Source organism: Sabethes cyaneus, chromosome 1, assembly GCF_943734655.1.
Source record: "Sabethes cyaneus chromosome 1, idSabCyanKW18_F2, whole genome shotgun sequence".
Taxonomy (NCBI): domain Eukaryota; kingdom Metazoa; phylum Arthropoda; class Insecta; order Diptera; family Culicidae; genus Sabethes; species Sabethes cyaneus.
The window spans coordinates 5,185,379-5,209,964 of NC_071353.1; the positions used below are offsets into that span (position 1 = coordinate 5,185,379).

The following is a 24,586-nucleotide window of genomic DNA, read 5'->3' on the forward strand; positions in this document are numbered from 1 at the left end:
GAATGAAATGATCCCGTTCGCTTCGAGCTGCTGATAACCATCGTTTTCCTTTTGCTTCATTCTCCCCGTAAACAGCTATCCATAATTGGCACGGCAACGTCACGCACGGGTTGGCACTGGATGTCGGCGATTTCGTCGAGATTCTGGAGGAAACGACACATTGGTTTCGCGGCACCTGTCCGCGAAAGCCGCGCAAGGTTGGCCTCTTCCCCAAGACGTACATTCACCTGAAAGACCTGGCCAAGCTCGACCCGGTAGTAGCCGAATGCACGCTCGTACTACGCGAATGGTCTGAAATATGGAAGAAACTATTTGTGGTAAGTTCCGCCAGTAGCGTTTTATTCTTGTCAAGCAACATCAACATCCGCACCTAGCCGTTTTTGGGGCTCCTGCCCGCTAGTTTTGTTAGGTTATGGTCGGCACGCGTAATCACCTGATTGTATGCTAATCGAACAATCGATTGACTGTTTCTGATTGATTAATTCAGTATTTATTATGTTTGATTGTCGAAACCCCCCGCTGCATGCCCAGGAACGAGAAGAATACAAATTTACCTCTCTGCGGAAGGTGATGCTGGCCCTGCTGGAAAGCCGACGAGAGCTGCTGAGTGCCACCCTGACGCAGGATCAAACTTACGATCTGCAGATGAAAGTGATCTCGAAAATCGATTGGGGAAATCGGTAAGTAAAATTGTGCTGTTGTGGTGGGAAGGATGTTTCATATGAACCTATATTGATGTTATGCAAGGTAACAATGTCCGTCCTGTGCTAACAACGCTGCACAGTTCGGAAAATCAAACTTTGAAAAAAGATCCGTTAGCTAAATTGGGGACCGTGTAAATTTGAAAAAGAAAACCTACGATTTCGCATCTTTTTGTCGTTACATTCTCTAGTGGGGTTTCATACTATTGATTCTACGTCAATCGAGAATATCCGACTTTACCTATTCAACACACTGCATAGCCAGGTGGAAGTGAAAAGAAAAAATTTAAATTTATTGGAATTGAGGAAAATTTATATATTTTCGATGGTGTCTATTGTTTCATCACTATCATGTGTTAAGTGTCTGATATACCGAGATAGTTGTAATAGGGTGCTGGATGTCTTCGTTTATGGCGGGCTCTCGTCTATTTTTCCGACATAGGCACGGAAAAACAGCATTAGAACCAACTTTGATGCGAATTACATTCAAACAAGATTGTTTGTCGACTTTTTAAACTTTTGGACGAAAATTTAATTTCTTCAACAGTAAGAATAATAACCGTGTGGATGAGTTTAGTTTAGCATAAATTGCCCAATAGTACAAATTGTTGGAACAACTTGAGAATTTTTAATGTTCAGCATATCTACCAATGAAACCAAAAAGTGTTTTCGCCATTCTCCACCCAGTTGACCTTATTCTGTAAGAAAACGTGTTAACGCCTTTAAGTATACAACACAAATGATATCATTTTTTGCCTGCTTCGTTGGAAAACGAACAAATATTCGCCTGCCCACCCTAGAGCATATTCTAAAATCGGTATGAGAACTCCCATTGCATTGTTGAGCTCATACATACCTACTGACGGTTCGTATGCAACTTACGTGTAGATATTTATCGTCGCACGTGACTGATCTCTTTGTTGTCTCTCCTGTCTAGAACACGTCATCCTGGGTGCTCCTTGTGATACTAGTTAGGATTTTTACGTGACCTTGCTAATGGCATATAGGATTTAATAGATCGACATTTTTTAGCATGTTATTCAAGCGAATAGCTTGAATAGCCGCTTTTTGCAACTCGCGAATGGGATGCTTTTGAGTTTTATTGACTTTATTTCAACCTTTAACTCTGTTTCTGTAAAATCATCATCTCTGCTGAATTGACTGGTGAATTGCAATAAATATGTAGATAGCATCAACAGCACCGCACCAAAAAAAACGGACTGATATGACGTTGCGATTGATGCTACTCAGCCTTAACTACCAATTATTGCTGCGCTCGCATGTATTGTAGCCATCTCTTTATCGTTTTCCTCCAATAGCAACAACATGTTAGAATACTTGAGTGATGAGTGACTTGACAAGGAAAAAAACTTTTTCTACCGTTACCATGGCAACCGTAATTCCACATGTTGTTTTAATCGGGAGTCGTGGAAGGCTCTGAGCTTAATATCATATGGCTTTTAACTGCACGCACATGTTCCTAGCACAATTCGAAACTAGAAAATCTATATCAATTGGGAAAAAGAAAACCAACATTTGTAAAAATAGAAGAAATGTTTGGCCCAGTTTCAGTAAGTAGCTGTATAGTGAGCCGGATGTGCTGTCTTTCATTTTCTTAATATTCGAAAAACTCCGCAATTGAGCGAAAATATTTGAAGCCCCGGAAAAACAAATGCAAAAATTTACAAAAAAAATAACAATTGGCAATTTCCAAATAGCTTAAATTGAACAATTTTCCCAAATTTATCGGTTCACAGTAAGAAATTTATTGTTCGGGAAATAAATTAGAGAAACACTTGATTTATTTCACCTAGTGGTGAAAGGAACCTTTGCTATACGGTTTTACACCCAATTCTTTTTTTGCACGGATTTTTTTTTACACGGATTTTTTTGCACGGTTTCTCGAAATAACACAGATTTTTTTACACGGTTTCTCGAAATAACACAGTTTATTTTTACACGGTATTTTTTTACACGGGACGCATCCCCCGTGTAAAAAAAGAATTGGGTGTACTTGCATTTTAGAAAGAATTAAATAAAACATTTCTGATACCTAGAAGTCAAAAAACTTCCCATATCAAAAAAAAAATTGTACGAAAAATGATGATTCAATTATCCGGGTGATTCGATTATCCGGGCTGAAAATAAAAATGATCATACGGATAATCGAGTTCGGGCTGTATTCGGTTCAGCCATCTCCGAGAAACAGGCGATGGAAAAGTTGCGCCCCGCACACACACACACACACACACACACACACACACACACACACACACACACACACACACACACACACACACACACACACACACACACAAACACACACACACACACACACACAGGCGCGCACGCACGCACGCACACACACACACACACACACACACACACACACACACACACACACGTTGAAGTGAAAAACCTGCATGAGGTCACAACAGAGAGTGACGTAAACGCGGTGCTGACAAGAGCGGAATACCTGGGCGACGTTCCAATGTCTATTCGGCTGCGGAAGACATACGGCAGTACGCAGACGGCGTCGATTCGTATGTCTATCGCGGCGGCAAACCGGCTTCTGAGGATGGACAGCGTCAAGATCGGATGGGTGGTGGCGAAGAAATGGCGAGATGCTTTTAATGCATGGACTTCGGTCACCAGGCGAGGAATTGTTCGGGCCCCGACAGATCGAAGCTGTGTCGGAAATGCGGCAATGAGGGACTTGTTGCGAAGGACTGCAATAAGCAACCGAGGTGTGCAAGGAAGACAACGACCACGTGACGGGAGGCTTAAAAGCCCGGTGTACCAGAAGGCAAAGGTAGGCCTACAATAATGAAGGTGATTCAAATCAACCTCAATCACTGCGACACTGCACAGCAACTTTTGTGGCAGTCGAGAACTGAAACGAAGTGCGACGTTGCAATCATCGTTGAGCCGTATTACATTTCCTCCGATAGCGGTAACTGGGTAGCAGACAGAGCAGGAATGGCCGCGATATTGGTAACGGGCCGATATCCCATCCAGGAGGTGGTTACAAGCCGATACGGGGGTTTCGTGGTTGCCAAAATTAACGGAATTGGCGTGTGCAGCTGCTATGCTCCCCCAAGATGGACGCTGGGACAGTTCCGCCACACGCTGGAGTTCACGTACAGTGACCACCAAGCTATACGGTACACTATTGGCCAACGGAACCCCGTGACAGCACAGACTAGAAGAATTCACGAGCCGCAGTGGAAAATGGAGACATTCGACAAGGACCTCTTTGTCGAGGTCCTACGACCGCATAGCGAAGCCCAGAATCGTACTGCTGATGAGCTGACCGAAGCGCTAACGAGAAGATGCGACACAACCATGCCGAGGAAGGTGGAGCTCAGAAACCGGCGGCGTCCGGTCTACTGGTGGAACGAGTCACTCAACGCATTACGCGCTAACTGCAACAGAGCTAGAAGCTTCCAAGGAGTAAGAGGTGCCGAGACTAGAGAGGAAAGAAGAAGTGACCTCCGCGTTGCCAAGGCCGCACTGAAATACGCGATTAAGCAGAGCAAGTGATGGCAAAGATCAGGGGCCCAGCAATGCCAGCCGAAGGATGTCCAGATAAGCTAAAAATGATAATTAAAGGCCTCTTCCCAAAACACGAGCCAACGTCCTGGCCACCTACCCCCTACCGGGCGCTAGAGGATGAGAACGCCGACGAGAGAAGAATCTTCAATGACGAACTAGTCAGAATCGCGAAAGATCTGAAAAAGGCGCCGGGCCCGGATGGAATCCCCAACGCAGCTCTTAAGGAGGCAATCCATGCATTCCCGAATAAGTTTCGCACGGTGATGCAAAACTGCCTAAACAAGGGACACTTTCCAGACAAGTGGAAAATCCAGAAGTTGGTACTGTTGCCAAAACCAGGAAAACCGCCGGGGGATCCAGCATCATATCGACCAATCTACCTGTTGGACACACTAGGAAAGCTGCTAGAAAGGATTATCCTGAACAAGCTATCCATATACACGGAGGGCGAGTACGGATTGACACAAAGGCAGTTTGGGTTCCGGAAGGGAAGGTCCTCGCTAGATGCGATCCGGACTGTCGTCGAGACAGCAGATAAGGCGTCCAAGCAAAAATGCAGAGGAAACCGCTACTGTGCAGTGGTCGCTATCGACGTTAAGAATGCATTCAACTGCGCCAGCTGGGAAGCCATCGCAGCAGCGCTCCATAGAATGAGAGTCCCCGATTATCTGTGCCGAGTTCTGAAGAGCTACTTCACGAATCGCGTGCTAGTATACCGGACGAACTTCGAACGACGGCGTGCTAACCCTAGAGCTACCAATGGGAGTGGAAATCGTCGACTTCGCGGACGACATCGTGATGACGGTTACAGGCGAATCGCTAAAGGAAGTGGAGGCATTGGCGACTGAGTCAATCCGCAGGGTGGAGAGTTGGATGCAGAACGCGAAACTGCAAATAGCGCGCAATAAAACGGAGATACTACTGGTTAGTAATCGGAGAGCAGTCCAACACGTCGGGATTACCGTCGGAAAACATATCATAACCACAAAACGCGAGTTGAAACACCTGGGTGTGATGATCGACAATCGGCTAAAATTCAACGGTCACGTTGACTACGCATGCGAAAAGGCAGCGAAAGCCATCAGTGCACTGTCTAGGATCATGCCAAATAACTTTGGACCAAGCAGTAGCAAAAGGCGTCTCTTAGCCAGTGTATCATCGTCGATACTGCGGTATGGCGGACCAGCCTGAATTACAGCGCTCCAAACCCAGCGCAACAGAGCAAAGCTGAGAAGTACGGCCCGACTCATGGCCATTCGAGTCGTGAGCGCATATACGACTATCTCATCAGAAGCTGCGTGCGTAATCGCTGGGATGATTACCATCGATATTACCCTGATGGAGGACTAAGAGTGCTATAGGCAAAAGGAGGTCAGAAGAATTAGAAAGCTGATAAGAGCAAAATCAATGGCTAAGTGGCAACAGGAGTGGAATTCGACACAGAAAGGTAGATGGACCCACAGGCTCATATCGGGGTGACGTTATGACTGTCGGCACCTTCTAATCGGTATACGTCTCGAAGGGTTGCGCGAGCTAGCTGCGCAAATGACCAGCAACGTTAACCTGCGTTGATAACTGCAAAGTGCATGAGCACGGCATCCCCTCGATATGCCTGAAGGAGTAACGTGATAAATGGAACAGTGCAAGAGCACAGCCTCCTCCTGAAGTAATACTTCATTGTGGTACCGGTGGGATCCAGGCAGAGGGCAAGGATGAGGTTTTGGTGGGCGAAAGTCCCACACAACGTTTGGATAAGAGGATTAGTTTTCCGAAACCTTGTAAACACACACACACACACACACGCGCGCCCGCTTACACACATTCGAAGAATGGGATTTCCGAAAATCGGCGAAAACTTTTTTCTTCCGATTTTGTCTTCCTTTTCGTAGGTTTTTTCATGGAAAATATTAACGTATATATAAAAAGTAAGAATAGATTTAGTTTTCTCGTTTAAACTTCAAGTAAAAATGTTTAAAACGCACATATGTTTTGCTCGATTAAAAAAATCTTTTGGTTTTTTTTTCGCCACCACCCCTTCAGTTGCTCAACACCGGAATGACAAAAACTTTATAAAATATTTGTAATGGCCAGTACAGAAATTTAAAATCTAGTGTATTGTAAAAGATGGTTAAAAATTCTAATCACACAATAGAAATACCTCTGAAATCTATGGAGGATTTAATGTGTAAAATGTTACAAAAAAATTAGCAATAATTTTTCAATCAGGAACCGAGAATTTGTAGTTAGACAATGCATCATTATTTTTAGTTTTTCTACAGCGCGTACTTAAAAGTCAATAGCTTTCTCTATTAGAGTCGATGCGTAGAATATTTTCCGATCGATCGACCAGCCACCTTTCAGTAGGCCGCAGGCCTACGTCAAAAAACGATTTCCGGTTTAAGTTACTAACTAATCAACGAACGGTCTAAGCAGCCTGTCTCTACTAATCGAAGTCTAAAGGGCCAAACAGAATGCTGCGTCAACGCACCCGTCAGCGTCAATTTGACAGTAAACCCATGGGAAAACTGTCAGAATAACGCTGGCGGACGCGTTGACGCAGCATTCTGTTTGACCCTTAAGAAAGTGGGCATTTAGTAAGTAAATTTATTTCACATAACAATTTTGGTGATAATGTGAACTCTATAGGCCCGCATTTCATGAAGATTTTTCCATGTAAACGTTATTATGGGACAAGTAAAGCAAACTGTTTTATTCATACAGCCAATTGTACAATTTGGAACTTTGGAAATACGTTTTTCCCGTAACTTCCTGTCATTCAGATTTTTACTTTTTTTCCTGCTAATCTCATATTAGTTAGGCCTCAAATCCATTTTGGAACTCAGAACCCAAACGTGGCTCGTACAAACATCAAACGTCTGTTAGTTTTTTTAAGCTACAAAAAAATACACTCCCACCGTTTGATTTCTTATAAAACGTTTTATTTTGTCTACGCTTGTATCTTATCACAATAAAATTTCTTTCTGCATCTTGCAAGTTTGACAAAAAGTAGTGTAGTATTTCTCTGCGGTCTCTCGTTTTCTCTCTGAACCAGTGGATTGATATGAATGGCGTAAAAGTATCTATTGCAAAAACTAATCATCTAAGATCGCCCTCTGTTAACGTTGCGCAGTTTTGTATGTCTAAGCTGTCTTTTCGAAATGCTGTCTTTTTCGGGCTTTCTACTTCTCGACGTCGACAATTATTACCGCTGCCTGCCTGCCCGTTAACTACAAAACGGACGAAGACTCGGCTAACTATTCTAGAGCAAGTTAAAAAAAAACTAAAAGATTCTGACGAAAAAATGCTTTCTTACTAGACTTTCGTTAGTTTCTAATGAGATGAGAGTTTGTTTGCTACAAATATATATATTCGATAGTTATTACATTCTTGTTTAATCCACTTGCTAAGGCAGCTCTTATAGAAAAATTGTAAAATAAATCGAGTTTTCTCCTGGAATTGTTCTATCTACTAAATATAAGAGGGAGTGTATCGATTCGCGTGTGGAGTTTGTTTGTTTGTTTCAAGTTTGTTTCAAAAACATGCAAAAATTGTTGCTTGATAAATGTGACGATTTTTGAGCACTAGTACCTATGATTGTCTTGTTGCAAGTTATTGTTCCTGTGTTTTTCCTGCAGCCGATTTAATTGATTCGATTGAATGAGTCTGTTTACGTGTGCATGTTGTAAGCATGTTAACTTTTCTGTTTTGTATGGCAATCTGTTTGAAATATGTAGTTATCCTCGGGTGGCGCGCACGTTCCTAGTTCTTCGGCGATTGTCTCTCTAATATTAACGTTTACTATCACGAATAGGATCGGCTTCTTTTAATACTATGTTTTTTTTGACACTTGTAAATTCTAGAAACAATAATTTTGACCCAAAAAATAAGCTAATATGTCTAAAGCAGTTTCGCAGGTTGGTTCACTTTCTCCTGTTTTACGTTATTGTTTACATTTAAAATTTGTTTACATTCAAAAGAGACAGTCTTCTCATTTGCAAATATTTTGCTCCTCGACGGGTGTTTGATTTTCTTTTTGCCAGTGAAGTTCCGTTTTCTACTCGGAGAGTTTGTGCAAATTGTTGAACTATTTACCTAAAACGATTCTACGAAGATTAAAAGTATAGCTTTTCTCATCCTAAAGCCGGAGCCGAGAAAAAATCGACTCCCTTATAAAACGCACATTGCTTCAATCCGAGACAAGCTCGGACGCGACTTCAGACTTTGACACACATGCAACCCGGTTCGTTTTGTCCTTCGACGATCCGTCCCGTCTAGAGCGGATCTCTGTTGGAGTGGGAATGTTTCTGACGGCTTACACACATTCACACGTATGGTTTGATATATAAAAACAGTCTGTCATTCTCGCGATCACGCTCCCATTCGCACAAAGTTCTCTCCTCTAGTGTTGCGCTTCCCTGTCTAATACACACAGCTCAATAGTTCCCTTATGCTTCGTATTCCTGATGCAGCGACTCCTTCTCCTTGTCTGTGAAATGTAGGGCGAAATCGGAAAATAGGTATGTTTTCGTTAGACTGAATTTGGACACTTTGCAAAGCTACTGCCAAAAAAAGAAAGGGGGAGTCTAGGTTTCAGTTTCTTTACCATATTTTCCAATTTCCGGATAAATGGGTGCCATTTCGAGCGTTGAAGGAGCCGACGGTGTGTCGACGTGTCTTGTTTCGTTCAGCTGCGATATGAGCGACTGCAACACCTCGCCGAATGACGTTACGTTGATGTTTTGGCCCAGCAGATGTATCATCAGGAAATCGCCGATCTGAACCCGGCGGATCAGCGACTCGATCTGTTGTTTATCTTGCGCCGCACGGAAACGACTCTTCAGCACTACCTCGCGAGTCGTTGGCATCATCACGATGGCGGCCGAGTACAAAATGGCCAGCCCCGAGAGAACGGCCAAAATGATGAACCAGAACCTGTTCAGGCGTTTTAGAATGTTATGGTTTTTTTTTGGCATCATATATTGTGACCGTAACTTACCACAAGAAGATGTAGATTTTTTCATTGAGGATGTTTAGGGCCAGGACGCAAAGAGCATCGTGCTTCTGGATACTGCCGGACGCTCCGTACTTGTGAAAGGTACACTTGGTGACGCGCGGGAAAATCTAGACAGTTGAAAATGATTATTGATTTATTCTAGGCACATGGCGACTGTTTTACCTCAATCATGGGGTCGGAGCGGTTCTCCTGGTCTAAGTCGCTAAACTTCAGCACGTCCGAACCATAGGTCAGAAAAGCACCGCCGAGAAATTTGTCTACGAAGAAAATGTTGCCAACCTACGTGTGTGTGTTTGAAGTGAGTAAAATCGATGGATAGTGGTCTTAATTAATCGTTAGTACTTACAACGTTGATGAAATTTAGTGCCTCGCAGAAAAAATAGCCAAAGGAATAGGCATTGTGGGTTGTCTTGCTATCGCAAAGATACCGAACCAACCGCGATTGGCGTCCCCTGCGTTCCTCCATGCTCAGTGTCATGTTACCGCGTAGTCCATCGGAGATCATGCGCATTTTACCATCCTCCCAGTTCTTCCAGATCCAGTGCGGCGTATAGAACAACATACCCTGGAAGAACAACATGAATGGCACCCACTGATAGTAGCTGTGATACGTCCGCTCCTGATTGTATTCGTTCCCTAGGCCGGAGTGCGCCACCGATGTTCCAACCGAGCGTCCATGTTGACCCGGTAGCGTGAAAGTGTACGTGATCCAGCAATACGTGTTGATCACATGGCCGGGTATGGCACCATCGTTGATGCAGGAAATTGGATCGCCTGAAAATGTCAAACAAATGATCAGGTAACTGTCAGAAATAAGCCTAACTATGGCACACCAACCGATCAGATTGTTTGCCGTTACGAGTACGCAGCACAAGAACAGCACTGCACTGGTTAACCGATAGTGACACCGGAAGACCATATTATCGATGATCGCTTTGTCGATCAGATACCGCACTTTGATGAAGCCGGCCACCGAAGAGACCAGTCCGAACACAGCCATGATTGTGTGAAGTTTTGTGCACTACGGAGGCACCTGGCACAGGATAGTAGTAGTAATAGTAGTAGTCTGTGGAAGAAAAACAAACGTTAGAATACAACGGACGTATCAAAACTGTTTGGTCTGGATGGGACGGATGAGTGCAAAACTATATCTAAAGAACTCCCGTTTTTCAACCGTTCAATTAACGTCAGTTGGGCTTGTCTGTTGTGTCTGATTTATGTGATCGACGGTAATTAAAACTAGCCAAGGCCGATATTGGTTCTGATTAGTGGAGTCAATTCAGGGTTCAATTGATGGAGTGCACTTCTTTTCAGTTTCCAGGTTCGAATCACACTAATTCTTAATGTTTTTACTGAAACACGTGCTTGCTAACTACTGAACACAAATTAATTTCCCCTTCTGCTCTGATTCCGTTTCATTAGTTCGCGGCCAGGATTGGAGTGTCATCCGTGCGGATCTCCAATGTCAAATCCATTTACTCTCAGTGATTGTTGAAGTGTGCTCCGGTCTTATCACTACGTTGTTTTGTTTCACTGGCAGCTAAGCCGCTTTTATTCCGCTAATCAACCGGTGCATGTGTGTTCCGCTTGTCCAGCGTCGACACGGTCACGCTCGAGCGCGCGCCGATTCGGCTCGGGCGAGGCACACATACACTATACACTGCAGGTAACGTTGTGTTTTGTCAATAGAGAACGAGTTTGCCGGTTTATGCAAAGTAGTTGTCGCAATAAGCAACAACTGGAGTACAATTGCATTCGACTGCAAGCTTCCAGCTGGTCTGCCTGTTGTTTCAGAACACTCTGCGCGCTGTGGTCAACCGCAAGTCGATTGACTGATTCAATCTGCGGTCGGACCCATTCAGCTTCGATTTCTAATTACCGGTGTTCCAGTCTTTAAACAATAAGCCATTATTTAGCTGTACACATTGAATTGCTCACTTTATCGCTAGTCACTCTACTGAACGTTGCGTAATTATTAAACACGTTTCACATTACGAGCGTGACGTACCGGATCTTCTTTGACTATTTTGCTCGTAACGCACAGTAATGCGCCGCTTATCACCGTAGAATCAACACTTTTCTTCACCACGCGCTATCGAGGTCATAGACTTTGCTCTCGCTTGGGATGCTGTCTGGTACTGTACTGGCAGAGCCTGAATGAATTTGAATGAGTACAATTCATCGCGATTGCCCGAAAGCATCAGCCCTGCTTGTGTTGAATTGACTTGGTTGGAAATTAACGTCGTCGTCGTCGTCGTCGTCGCGGCATACAATCTGTTTCATGTCGTCAGTTTCCGCACTTATGTTCTGAAGAAACTGGTCGTCGTACGTCATTTCATACATTACTCAACAAGCAACAGCACAGTGAGGTCTTTAGGAGGGTGGGTTTCAATGTTGTGGGATGTGTTTACAATTTCCTCTCGAGGTGGGCGGCACTTGAAATAAGGATTAAGTTAAATTGATCTTTCAAGCTTTGTTGCGTGTTTCTAAAATAATTTCCTGCGTAAGCTTTGTCCCAATTAACAATTAGACTCTGTTCAAGTGTTCACAAATCCAAACAAAGCTGAACCCGATTGTAGTTGGTTTGGTTACGAAAAATATGTACACTGCTGATTCCCCGATAAACGATCAGTCACTTTGCTGCTGTTCGCTGCTGATGTGAATATGGAAACCATTGCTTAATGCATTTGAGGTCAGAAAACGGAAAAACTAGCGGGGCATTCTTGTTTGATGATACAGATGTCGGAACGGCGCGAACGAACCTTTGTCCCGAGGAAGTTGTTTATCTTGCCTCGAAAGTTCTGTTCTGCTGTTGCTAAGGAAACGATGGAATGTGTTCACAGCATCGCTTGCTTTGTCCCATCATCGTAGGGAATAGTTAATTTAACTTTGATTGAATGCACCCGGATTTTCGCTGGATTTAGTCGAGGTCATGGTTCTGTTAATTCAGCCAATCGAACAAACAGCTTTCACTCAGTTGATGAATCATGTGCCGAAGCAGAAAATCCCCTCCATTGTTTTCTTTGTTTACTGTCACCGAGTTATCACTACTTCCTGCATTATTCACAGAACCGAGAGCATAGAATCATACGTGAATGAACTTCATTTGACAGCTTGTACGCCGTAAAAAGTTTGCCAAAAGAGCTGCTCTGTGCAAATGTTTTAAGACGCTCGAAATAAAAACTATAGAAGGTGCTTCTTGGGCTTGGGTGACGTTCGTTTGTTTGAGACTTTCTGTTGTTTAAACAGCAAACCGCTGTACAAATTTATACAGCTTTTAGAAGTTGTAATCCAAAGTGACACGTGAGCGACCGTATCGCTAAGTTTCCGTTTTCAAAATACTACCAACTGTAGATTTCGAATGATATTGCTCGATTCCGATTTTTTCCACATCATTTTTCTCCACCAGCATAATTTGGGTTATATTCCTAAATGCTCGCGTTTGACAACTAAGTCACCAGCAACTAAGTTACTTGATAAATTTGAAATTTTCATTAGATCAACATTCCACATTTGAACATTTCCCTTTTGCATGTACGTTCGATTTCGGAAGCAACTGTTGGTGTGCTAATATGGAACAACAATCTACGGATGTTTAACTCGAAATGAAAAACCGCACAATTAGTGTGCTGTAAATTGTTTAACTCTTGTTTTCATCTTAGTTCGAGTGTACAGAGCTGCCCACTTCCACAGTTAGTCGCGCACTGCAGTCGTGTCAAGCCTAGTAAATCCCATTAGATTTATTACGGGATCTAGCTCATTCCGCCGCGCACTGTTTCCGTCTGAATATGTAATTTCATTCTATCGCCAGGCAGTAGGCGAACAAAGCGTTACTAGACGAATTGTCGAGTTGATCTCTCGTGATACCAGCTGACGACATTTTTCGACGGCTTTGTTTACTGTGTTAGGTTTACCATGCGCGGATGGCAAATTGTCACATGCTAATGTGTCGTTGTTGGAAGAACAACATGAGTGTACTCCGACAGGACCTGCTCGAAGCTCTCAGTTAGCATCTCAGCAGGTTGACCTTTCCCGTTTGGTTGCTGTAATCGCAGACCAGTGGCTGTTTCTTAAAGTGGCTTAAACCGGCGACTATCTTATCGCACATACAGTATTACAATGCTTGGTGCTTCCTACCAGGGTTATGTTATTTGTATTAATACCAGCATTGGGATGAGCAACGCAAGCCAGCGGAAAGAGATCGCAGGAGTAGCGATCGTGAGAAAATGAAGCCCTCTGTAGGGAAGACAATCGATAATACATGAACCACCTCTCCCAACATTCCTTGCTCGCAATCGCAACACTGATCCCTGCCACTAGGTCTCGACCAGCGATATCTTTCCATCGATGGCCAAAGCGAAGAATTTCAATATTCCTCTTTGCAGTCGATTTCGCTCCTCCATCGGCTGGGACAAATATGTTCTCCTATTTTGTATGTGCATTTTTAGTTTTTTTTTCTGTACTCTTGAACACGCATTCGAACGAGAGTGAGCGATCGAGTGAGCCTTCCTCGGTTTCGGACCTACCGTTCAGCGCTCAGAAGAGGCTGCTGACTGGAACGAAATGTGGCAACATTGTATTTTATTATGATCGGAGAGAAAACATAGCTGGCGTTTCCAAAAGGCAGCACACAGAGGAACGGATAACAGTTATGCAGCTTAAGATATGTTCCACCTTACACGGATTAAACCCTATCGATCACTAACCAACAGTTGGTGCTTCCTAGGGGCAATCTATGCCTATACCCGCACCAATCCAAATGCTTTTATTCAATCACAGTAACTAAAAGTTGTGTTGTTTTTTCCTTCTATAATGTTTATAAAACTCAAGCATAAACATGACATACAAACTGTAAGCAGCGGGCGCTTTGTTGATCGGTTTCCGAACCTCCGACCAACCGACGACAACGACAACGATGGAGACAGAGTCGTATAAATTTGCAGCGATTGCAGAAAAACCGCTAATTGCCGACGCGTGGTCGTTTGTCGTCAGCCCGGTTTTGTGCCATTGGAGGTTGTTTCATGTCTTTTTTTTTAATATCACCCGTACATATCACCCATAATTTTGCCATGACGACGCTTTATCGCCTCAACCCGCGTCCCGGTATCGTTTATTGACACATTAGATGCCGATGAAAGTTTCGTGGAAATCAACTACCAGCAGTTCCTTCGGTTCAATCCGTCTAATAACCTCCCTGAAATTGGAATACCTGCATAGGTAAACAGAAATTGGTGCTCGTTATTGAGCTACCATTTCGTCCCCACCACCGTGTGTCTGCTGTCTGGTTTTTAAGCTCTCACATATCATTTGAAGTAAAAACCTGGCTCGGAAGGTGATTCATCAAATTTCGGCTCTTTGGGACGGTATTTCCAACGATTCCTGCAATGTTTCATCATGCACAGCCGAAAAATCAGTTGATGTGCACGCACGCAGGAAGAACCGAAAAGAGAAAAGCGTATATGGCAAAGCATGCAATGTCAGGTACGAACTAAACGAGGGGTCTTTCCCCTTCGTAGATGGATGTTTTAAACGCCATTTTCTTTAACATTGAATATCCTTTTACGATTTGTCGTCCCGAACTGCCCAGCTGCTGTTGCGACGAGCTAATACTAAAGACATTCGATCGTCTGATTTCACTTCTATTTTCCGTGTGTTGTGTAAATATCGTTCAAAAAATTACATTCACTGCCAGCAAACCACCCTCCATTCATAAACTCCTTTTCAGATGCTTTTGTTTTCACTTTTCCACTGAAACCTACTTTTGTAGTATGAAATATGACAACGATTTCACTGATATGCGTCTAGTACGCGTCGCGTTGATGTCCACTTCGTTTCTAAAACATAAATGCACTATTGCGGAGTAGTAGTGTATGCTGCGGCGTGGAAGTTTTGGTCACACAGATTTACAGATTTTTCCTGGTTGCAACAGCCAGAGTCATGGCAGGCAGAGACAAACAAACGAAGAAAAAAAAACGAAATAAAACAAGCAACATACACAAACTTTCTGTCTCTATCTGTCCTCTGTCGTTGAATTTGATGATGATGATGTTGATGATGGTGTAAGGTTAGGTTAGACGCCACACCGACGGAAAACAACACGCGCTCTCCTACTCGATCACTGCCATTTACACCGAACGAGCGTCTCTCTGCAACTGAACCGGGCCGAAGCGCAGCAAACCGAACGAGCTTGGTTCCGGCTGGTAGTTGAGTAGCATGGGAACTCACGGGACAAGCACAAGCGGCTAGCGGTATGTGTGGTATGAGTGACTGACTGTGCCGTGCTTGAACAACCGGACTGCTTCGCACATAAAACAGAGATGTGTAGATGACGACGTACGAGAGTGATCGTAGGTGTATAGGTGTTAAAAGATTATGAGCCGAATCAGTGGAACTGTTCGGCTTTTCGATCGTGGAAGTGACGATCGCTTTCTTGCGGAGGATTGTTAAGAAACATAGAAACAATTAGAACTTGACTGTAATACTATGACTGTGTAAAATGTTTAAATTTAAGTAATGAAATGATTTTTTTCTCAAACCGGTGATAAAAACTGGGACTGCATTTTTCCAGTGGATATATGTTGATGTCCTGAAAGTAAACCCCATTTCTAGAAAAATGTGTTGATATGGTATTGGATTTGTTAAACTGCAGTGTTTTATGCAAGCTTAATTGCTAAAATGTAACGCATGTATTTTATGTTTTCTTAATCAAAATGCGTTTGCATAAGCAGTGTTTATTCGTCCAAAATTGCAACAAACATTTTCAACTCTTACTCTGAGTTTCGGAAAATCAATGAAACAGAACCAAATGGCATATTTGGCCAAAGTGAACAAATTCTTACGCATCTGAACGAATCACAACACATGTAAATGCACTGCAAGGCGATAAACCGGATGTACCCACGCATCAAGTAAGCATTGAAACAAGAATTTTATCTAAAGCGTAGACTCAAGTATGGCACAAATTTTCGAAATAAATTACGTTTGTAAACATCCTCGTAAATAATCAAGTTTTAGTTTATGGTTAAATAATAGCAAAGAAAAAATCTCATCTCAAAAAAAAAAAAATGATAGGTTCGACATAAAGTAACCTAAGTTTAGATCGTAACTAATCATAATATCCTACAACAAAGGACAGATAGACAGAAAATTTCTGTTACAAAATTTGGCGATGGATCTAATCGAGATCAGTCGAAGAAATCTTTCGAAAAAAGTCATCACGACTGTATAGTGTTTCCGAAAAAAATACAGAACTAGTTGTGCAGTTTGTGCGAAAGTGTGCTACAAATAAATTTGAAATAAAGAACCAAATAGGGTGTTTATGAAGCTCCTTTCGTTCAATATTTTGATGTCCCGATAGTAAAATGAGTTCTAAATTGTGCTTGTGCAAGCGAAAGAAGACGAAGAAAAAGACGCAATGAACCGCAGATGAGTAAGGACAAAATGAAGACTGCAACGACTGTATAGTGTTTCCGAAAAAATGCAGAACTAGTTGTGCAGTTTGTGCGAAAGTGTGCTACAAATAAATTTGAAATAAAGAACCACGCAGGATGTTTATGAAGCTCCTTTCGTTCAATATTTTGATGTCCCGACAGTAAAATGAGTTCTAAATTGTACTTGTATAAGCGAAAAAAGATGAAGAAAAACACGCAATGAGTTACAGATCAGTAGGGATAAAATAAAGACTGCAAGATGTTATGCAACCAAGGTGTTATATTTTGCCTCAAGCAAGTTTGAAAGAAAAGAAAAATATCGGTTATCTGAAGAAAGTATCAACATAACGTGTCGAACTAAACATTTTTGGATGACAATAGGGCTTGTTTTAAATAAATGCACAGTAGTCTAAATCCCCCCAATATCAATAAAAACAGTCAGGCTTGAAGCTTTTTTTTATTTTGAGAAGCAAGTACATGCCATTAAACAGTAAATGCGTATTTTTTCGTGCATTTCGGAAATTACGCGGCTTTGTCAGTTTAGCAGTTTCATAGTCATGTGCAGTGGTTAGTGGAAGTCTATTATCATTAGACCATTAAAATAGTCAAATGTACAGTCAATAGTCCGGTGCAAGCAACGCCAGTTTCGAAAGGGTGTGCCCTACTGGACTACGAATCCAATTTCTAGTGTGATCTATACGAATAGAGGAAGAGGCCTGTGGCGGGCACGACGAAGCGAAGAAGATCTCATGAATCTCGGAACATCATCATCTAATCAGCGGATATAATATTAACCGAACAAGCTCTTGAAGATACTGTCGGATCGGACTCGGACGGGTTGCGGCCGCGGAAGACGGGGACGCCTCACGCACGCACCTCATTCTTCGAAAACACGAGATGGCTACTAGTAGTACCGCCGTCCCGAGCATGTCCCCGCGATGGTTCGGTCTCGACCTGTGCTAATACAAGTAGCAGACGTTCGTCTTTACGGGTCTCCGCAATGAATGACGCACTATGTGCGTGTAAAGTTTGTGGATGCGAAAAAAAACTTTGGTCAGTGACGAATCATTTGGTTTTTTTTTATTTCTTGTTTGCTATTTGGCCGTCCACCGTTGATGTGATCTATTTCTTCTGTATTGATTTCCTTCGGCCCAATTCATTGACTGATGGATAGCACTGTGTCGCAGATAGGCTGGGATGAGATCATTCTACTTTGCAACGCAGGTGTCAGAAGTTTTGACACGGCTTGCGACTCAAGCGGGGAAATCATTTGCATACCAGCAGAATAAGTTACTGAGAGGTTACTGGTTACCTTTAGTGTTGGTTCTCCTCGAAGAAATAACTCGACAGATTTGATTTCAGAGTACGGTGCTTACATGCCCTGTAGCGATTGTCATTGGACCGCGTGATCGGCCTTCGAATCTGTCATGTTCGATCGGAAAAACTGGGCACTGCTGTGAGAAGTAACGAGCATCAAACCCCTCCCTAGAAGGGAGAGACTGGTTTACATGGGAGCAAATTTTTCACCTTAAATGCCTCGTTGCGCGAAGCCCTTCACCAACTACTGTATTTAACCATTTTCATAATATACGTTTACTTTATAAGGCTGCTGGTTGGTTGCTCGGTTGCTACCTTGCTGACTGGCTCTACATTGGTGATCTCGGTTGATCTTTGCCTCGTTCGTACTTTGTCCGTTTTATCTTTTGCCTTCCTTCGGCCAGTCACGCAATACTCGACTGCAGGCAACGAGGCTTTCAAAACCACCATGATCCGAGTTCTTCGTTGTAGTGGTCGTTGTCGTCGTTATTTCGCCTGACCGGGCTTTGCATTCCTATACGATATGTGCAGTTCAACTTTCGCACAAACTTGTTTGAGAACATACATCGACTTTTATTTTCCACAGGATACAGACAGTAAGCTCGATGGTTGAATTTGCAATTCCTACGTACTACGTTGGCTTTAGGTCTGTACCCATATCTGTGCCGTCGACGGACTTCGATGGTCAGTCTGATCGGGACGATCCGCGGTACACGAGTATATGTTCTCTTTCGCCTCGATTCAGTTGCGGTTTGGTTGCTTTTTTGCAGTTCCCGCGTCCCGCCAGCCTCAACCGGCCGACATGTGATCACGCGGTTGATTGGATAATTTTTGCAAACTCTTGTTCTCTTTCTCTTTCTTTTTCTCTGCTGTGTTCCTCTTCTTTTTGCCTCGTAATATTGATGTCCGCACTCCAGTTCATCTTTGGAGCTATCTGCTATCCTCACTGGAGGAGAATGTACCGAGGCAGGGCGGCGGTGTAGCTTCAACGAGCATATGAAAAATTCCTGGGAACCGGTAATTAAATACAAGCTTTTTGGCCTCGTTTCACCTCGCCCCGAGTTGCGTCGGTAGCGATGTACCGATCCGCGCCCAGATTTGTGGAGTTGGGAGCTCTAACTCTGGCACGCAGATATTACAAGGAGAGAGTAGTTTGGCTGCATAATTATGTGGTCAATATGCAAATCACGTTGGACAGCGTTTCATTATGCCACTCATGGTGACCACCACTGAACACTGAGAGAATCTTGTCTCGAATGTTGGAAAGCGCGAATGTCCACACCCCGTCCCACTTGTTGCCTAGCGACCGGGACATCCCGACTCTTGCATTGGTTGATTGATATTTTAGAATATAGAAAGAACCAGAGACTACCGCATGCTTAGTCATCGAATATGCGAAGGCTGATGGTTAATATAACGAGTTTGTGATTAAGAGGTACGCGTTCGGTCGCGTCGATTCGGTGTTTCTTGCCCTTGTGCCTTCTCCTGCATTCAAGTGAAGCCAGTCCAATGTAGTTGCCGAGCTAAGCATATATTTAAGCACTGGGTATCAAGCGTATTTTTTCGCAATCTGACCAGTCATCAAAATATAGTGTTCTACGAAGAAGCGAACACACACACTTGTGCCTCTAGTTTGTGGCCCACGACAGTCAGCTACAAGCGCGGGTAATTTTTTTTGGGAATGTGAATCATATATTTATTGTAAAATAGGAATTTGCAGATTAGAAAATTTCATGGAATTTCCAGTTTCACTATTAGGTGCGTATGCACTAGTGGAACACTCGATAACAAAAAGCAGTTTTCCTTGAATCAACTCTACTGATATTTATGCGCTCTTGGACGAGAAAAGCTCTCGTCCTATTAGCGCTTTTGACACCCTTGTTTCCCGTATAACAGAGCCATCAATGTCAGTAAATCGTGACGGCGTAATTTGTAGTCTGATCGTTTCAAGTGTTTAGTTGCTTACGGAATGTTTATTACCAGCGTTTTCTCCACAGGAAATAGTGCCCAGACCGGCTAGTTCCTATTTCGCTTATAGGGTACTAGTTGAGCCCGAATCTTACGATCCGCAAAATATAAATGTCTGTTCAGAATTCCGAAAACTGGGGATACATTCCATTGGCCGGTGTTTGCGAAGATGTTTAATCTTTGTATTAGTTCTTTGAGTTCTTATATTGCATAACATAGCTCTAAGATGTTGTACATAAAAGAGTCATAGCCGGGAACTGAAACAAATAGTTTTTATGGACGTATTGGATTTTATTTAACTGAACAAAAACTTCTGGCTGTTTGGAACATTTATGTAGTCTGATTAAAGTAAAATGTTGCTTAGAAAATTCTTGATCGTTTGCTATTATTAACTCATTTTTTAAAATTTTGCGACTTGGTCCGGTCTGATTTAACACCGACCATACGAAATCGCGACAAGCAATCGAGTTGAGCAGGCCAGTCGAGCAGTCGAATCAAGCAATCGAGTCAACCAGTTGGGTCGAGCATTCGAGTCGAGCAGTCAAGTCGAGCAGCCAAATCGATCAGTTAAATCAAGCTGTTCAGTCAAGCAGTCCGGTCGCGCAGTTGAGTCGAGTAGTTGAATCGAGTGGTCGAGTCGAGCAGTTAAAATGAGCAGTCCAGTTGACCTGTGTAATCGAGCAGTTAAGTCACCTGTCGAATCAAACAGTTAAGTCAAGCAGTCGGGTTGAGTGGCTAAATCGAGCAGTTAAGTCGAGCTGTTGAATCAAGCTGTCAGTTGAGTCGAACAATCAAATCGAGTAGCCTGGCCGAGCAGTTGAATCGAGCAATCGGGCTGAGTAGTTGAGTCGAGCAGCTGATTCGAATAATCCAATCAGGTAGTTGAGTCAAGCAGGTTATTCGAGCAGTCGAGTCGAGCAGTTGAGTCAAGTAGTCCAGTCGAGCAGTTGAATCGAGCAGTGTAATCAAGCAGTTGAGTCGAGCAGTTGAGTCGAGTAGGTAAATTATGCTGTCCAGTCGAGCAGTCGAATCGAACAGTCCAGTCGAGCAGTTCAATCGTGCAGTTGAGTCGAGCAGTCGGGTCGGGTAGTAAGTCAAGCAAATGTGTCAAGCAGTCATATCGAGTAGTTAAGTCGAGTAGTCCACTCGAGCTGTTCAGTCAAGCAGTCAAATCGCTCTGTCCAATCAAGCAGTTGATTCGAGCAGTCGAATCGAACAGTTCAGTCGAGCAGTTCAGTTAAGCAGTCCAGTCGAGCAATCTAATCGACCAGTCCAGTCGAGCAGTCTAGTTAACCAGTTGAGCAATCGAGCAGTCCAGCAGTCGACCAGTGAGATGACTGAGAATACAACCCATTACTACGAAAGCATGACGTCCTGCCAGGGACCTGTTTTAGTTATCGATAAGCCTCTTAGAGACGGTTTTCAGTACAGACATAAGCCTCTTATGTAAATATACAATTTAAGTGAAATAAGTGTTTCTAAGAGTGCTAAAGTCATTACTTACTTACTTACTTAATTGGCCTAACGTCTTACAACAAGGCCTGCGCAGTATAATTGCTCCATCTATTTCGGTCCATGGTAACTGGTCTCCAGTTCCGCGGGCACCCAGTACTCGCCAGATCTCGCTCCACCTGGTCTTGCCACCTGGCTCACTGTGCCCCTCTTCGTCTTGTTCCTACCAGATTTGATGCGAAAACCATTTTTGCAGGAAAGTTGTCCGGCATTCTAGCAACATGTCCTGCCCAACGTATTCGTCCAGCTTTAACCACTTTTTGAATACTTGGTTCGCCGTAGAGACGCGCGAGCTCGTGGTTCATTCTTCGCCTCCATACACCGTTCTCTTGCACTCCGCTAAAGATGGTTCTTAGCACTTGCCGTTCAAAAACTCCCGAGTGCTCGTAGGTCCTCTTCTAGCAGTGTCCACGTTTCGTGCCCGTAGAGGACAACCAGTCTAATTAGCGTTTTGTACAGTGTGCACTTTGTACGGGGGCTCAGATTATTCGACCGCAAGTGTTTGTGGAGTCCGTGGTAGGCGCGACTTCCGCTGATAATACGTCTTTTAATCTCACGGCTGATATTGTTGTCCTCTTTTGCCAGTGTGCCAAGGTATACGAACTCGTCGACTACCTCTAACTCATCCCCGTCGATTACTACGGCACTGCCCAGGCGGGCTCTGTCGTGATCGGTCCCGCTCGCCAGCATATACTTCGTTTTAGACGTAATTATCTTCAATCCAATCTTCTCTGCAAAGCAGATAAATTGACTGGATTTATTGAAAATCGTGCCCTGCATTTCGATTGCCGCTCGTCTTATAACACCTTCAAGCGCAATGTTGAATAGCAGGCAGGAAAGACCATCTCCTTGTCAAAGTCCCCTGCGAGATTCGAATGGGTCCGACAATTCACCCGAGATTCTCACACAGCACTGGATCCCATCTATCATAGCCATGAAAAGTCTAGTAAGTTTACCTGGAAAGCCGTTTTCGTGCAAAATTTTTCATAGCTCTTGTCGGCTTACGCTATCATATGCGGCTTTGAAATCGATGAACAGGTGATGCATGGGGATTCGGAATTCGCGGTACTTCTGGAGGATCTGCCGCAGGGTGAAGATTTGGTCCATTGTAGACCGACCCTCCATGAAGCCGGCCTGGTAACTTTCCACTTTCTATTGGCCATTGGCGATAGTCGATGAAAGATGACTTGGGACAACACTTTGTAGGTGGCATTCAGGATAGTGATTGCTCGGTAGTTCTCACAATCCAGCTTATCACCCTTCTTGTAGGTAGGGCAGATAACGTCCACTCCTCCGGTAGTCGTTCCGTATCCCAAATCTTGACAAGCAGTTGTTGATGCAGACAGCCGGCCAACTTATTAGTTCCGCTCCAATGCCATCCTTTCCCGCTGCTTTGTTGTTCTTCAGCCACTGGATGGCCTCTTTAACTTCCCTTATCAATGGGGGTGGCACATCTTCGTTGCTTGCTACACCAATGTGGTCAATTCCTCCACTATCATGGTCTTCCGCCTGCAGGCCATTCAGATGTTCACCATAGTACTGCTTCCATCTTTCGATCACCGCACGGTCGTCAGTCAGGATACCTCCATCTTTATCTCTGCACATTTCGGCTCGCGGTACAAAACCTTTGCGAGATCCGTTGAGTCTCTGATAGAACTTCCGTGTGTCACTCCTTCTCCTTCTGGTGGCGCTTCTTCTCCTTGAAGAGTCGGGTTTGCTGCCTCCACTTCTGTTTGTATCGCTCCACATTCTGACGGGTGGCTCTACACAACATTTGTACCCGCGCTGCGTTCTTCTCAGCCAATTCCTCTGGCTGGCATTCCTCGTCAAACCATTCGTTACGTCAATTTGGTGCCACACGGCCTAGGATGTGCTCCGCTACGCTGTTAATGGCTGTTTTCACGGCATTCCAACAGTCCTCAAGAGGGGCTTCATCCAGCTCACCCTCTTACGGCAGTTTTACGGTGGTTTTCGGCGACATCCGGTTGCTTCAGTTGCGCTAGATTTTACCGTGGCGTTTTTGACGTATAAAGTCATATACAAGTCAAATATCAAGCAAAAAAAGCAAAACCTTGGGTTTAAACGTCTATTCTAAGACTTGTCCCTTCTTTATCGACAGACTTCACAGTCGGCTATTAGAGTACAGGACAGTTACGGGGCTAGTACAACAATCCTACTGACTCTATCTAGCAACACCGCTTAGCCGGGATTCGAACATGCGACGACTGGCTTGTTCGACCAGCGTCGTACCTCGAAACCAACTCATGCATTTATGATGAATTATTTCAATATCATTAAGGAGCCGGAATGGATGTGATGGTTAGGTATGCGAATATTTTCGATATGTAACAAAACATGTTAGCGAAAAAAACGCTGAAGAAACACTTTTATTAGTATCAGAATGCAGTTTTGTTGAGCTGGCTCATGTTTTGTTTACATTAGGTTGAATTTAGCTAGTAGTGAATTTGTATCGCATTCGCATTTTTTTATTGCACTTTGTGGCAGGCGGAAAGCCTGATTGAATAAATCTGATCATCCGACGTGTTTAGATCGAGCGGCCGGTTGCTACTTTGCAAGATCATATTTAATTTTTATTCTAGTGAATTTTTCAGCCTTTGAAATATGCTCAAACTGTTTGAAGGCATTCGCACAATTTATTGTTATTTTCCAGCAAACTGTGCCGTCCCCCCGTCACTCGTCATAGAGCAGATCGACAAGTAGAAACAAGTTTTCAGATAAATGCCAGTCCCTGCTGGCTAGGCCGTAAAATTCGTTTGAAACTGCAGAACTGACACATCGAAGGAGAATTTCCGTTCCCGGGTTCGATTTTCTTCTAAGTGAGTGTGTTGCTGTTGCTGAGCGGCCCACGAGAATCGATCGACATATGTGTGATCCGTCCGACGATGAAGATGAGGAGCGCAGCTTTGGCTTTTCTCCAATGCGCGAGGCTTGTGTGGCCACAACAAGGAAGCAATGGATGAAAAGCAGTCCCGATAACGGCCATTGACTTCAATTGAGTTGTTCGCAGCGGCTTGGCTTGGATGTTTGTGTGCATAACCGTGCGATCAGGCGAGACCGGTCCGGTCCGG

General features: G+C 43.7%; 2 protein-coding genes across 4 annotated transcripts in view; one reads left to right on the forward strand and one right to left on the reverse strand.

Annotated features, from left to right (window-relative positions):
* LOC128745395 (dedicator of cytokinesis protein 3) overlaps positions 1-24,586 on the forward strand; it is a 98,168-nt gene that overhangs the window by 18,614 nt on the left and 54,968 nt on the right. Inside the window, exons 2-3 of the mRNA XM_053842458.1 lie at positions 76-317; positions 532-680. Coding sequence (XP_053698433.1) covers positions 76-317; positions 532-680 — 391 coding nt within the window. The remainder of the gene's footprint in view (positions 1-75; positions 318-531; positions 681-24,586) is intronic.
* On the reverse strand, positions 7,030-15,434 carry LOC128745397 (innexin inx3). Of its 3 annotated transcripts, none has more exons than XM_053842463.1 (7): positions 15,272-15,434; positions 10,108-10,336; positions 9,617-10,044; positions 9,433-9,549; positions 9,253-9,377; positions 8,860-9,188; positions 7,030-8,742 (listed from the first exon to the last, which is right to left on the reverse strand). In XM_053842463.1, exons 2-7 carry the CDS (start codon positions 10,268-10,270, stop codon positions 8,702-8,704), a joined length of 1,203 nt encoding a protein of 400 aa, XP_053698438.1. In that variant the 5' UTR covers positions 10,271-10,336; positions 15,272-15,434; the 3' UTR covers positions 7,030-8,701. The 3 variants fall into 3 exon arrangements, with proteins under 3 accessions (XP_053698438.1, XP_053698439.1, XP_053698437.1); XM_053842464.1 differs by lacking the exon at positions 15,272-15,434 and adding an exon at positions 11,279-11,300; XM_053842462.1 differs by having other exon boundaries at positions 7,031-8,742; positions 15,266-15,434.

Bases quoted from the DNA above. Each gene is read 5' to 3' on its own strand.
- LOC128745397 (XM_053842463.1), bottom strand. From the start codon at position 10,270: ATGGCTGTGTTCGGACTGGTCTCTTCGGTGGCCGGCTTCATCAAAGTG. The intron at 9,189-9,252 runs GTAAGTTACGGT...ACGCCTGAACAG, and splicing joins AAAATCTACATCTTCTTGTG to GTTCTGGTTCATCATTTTGG. The intron at 8,743-8,859 runs GTAAAGAAACTG...TACATTTCACAG, and splicing joins TCCGGAAATTGGAAAATATG to ACAAGGAGAAGGAGTCGCTG.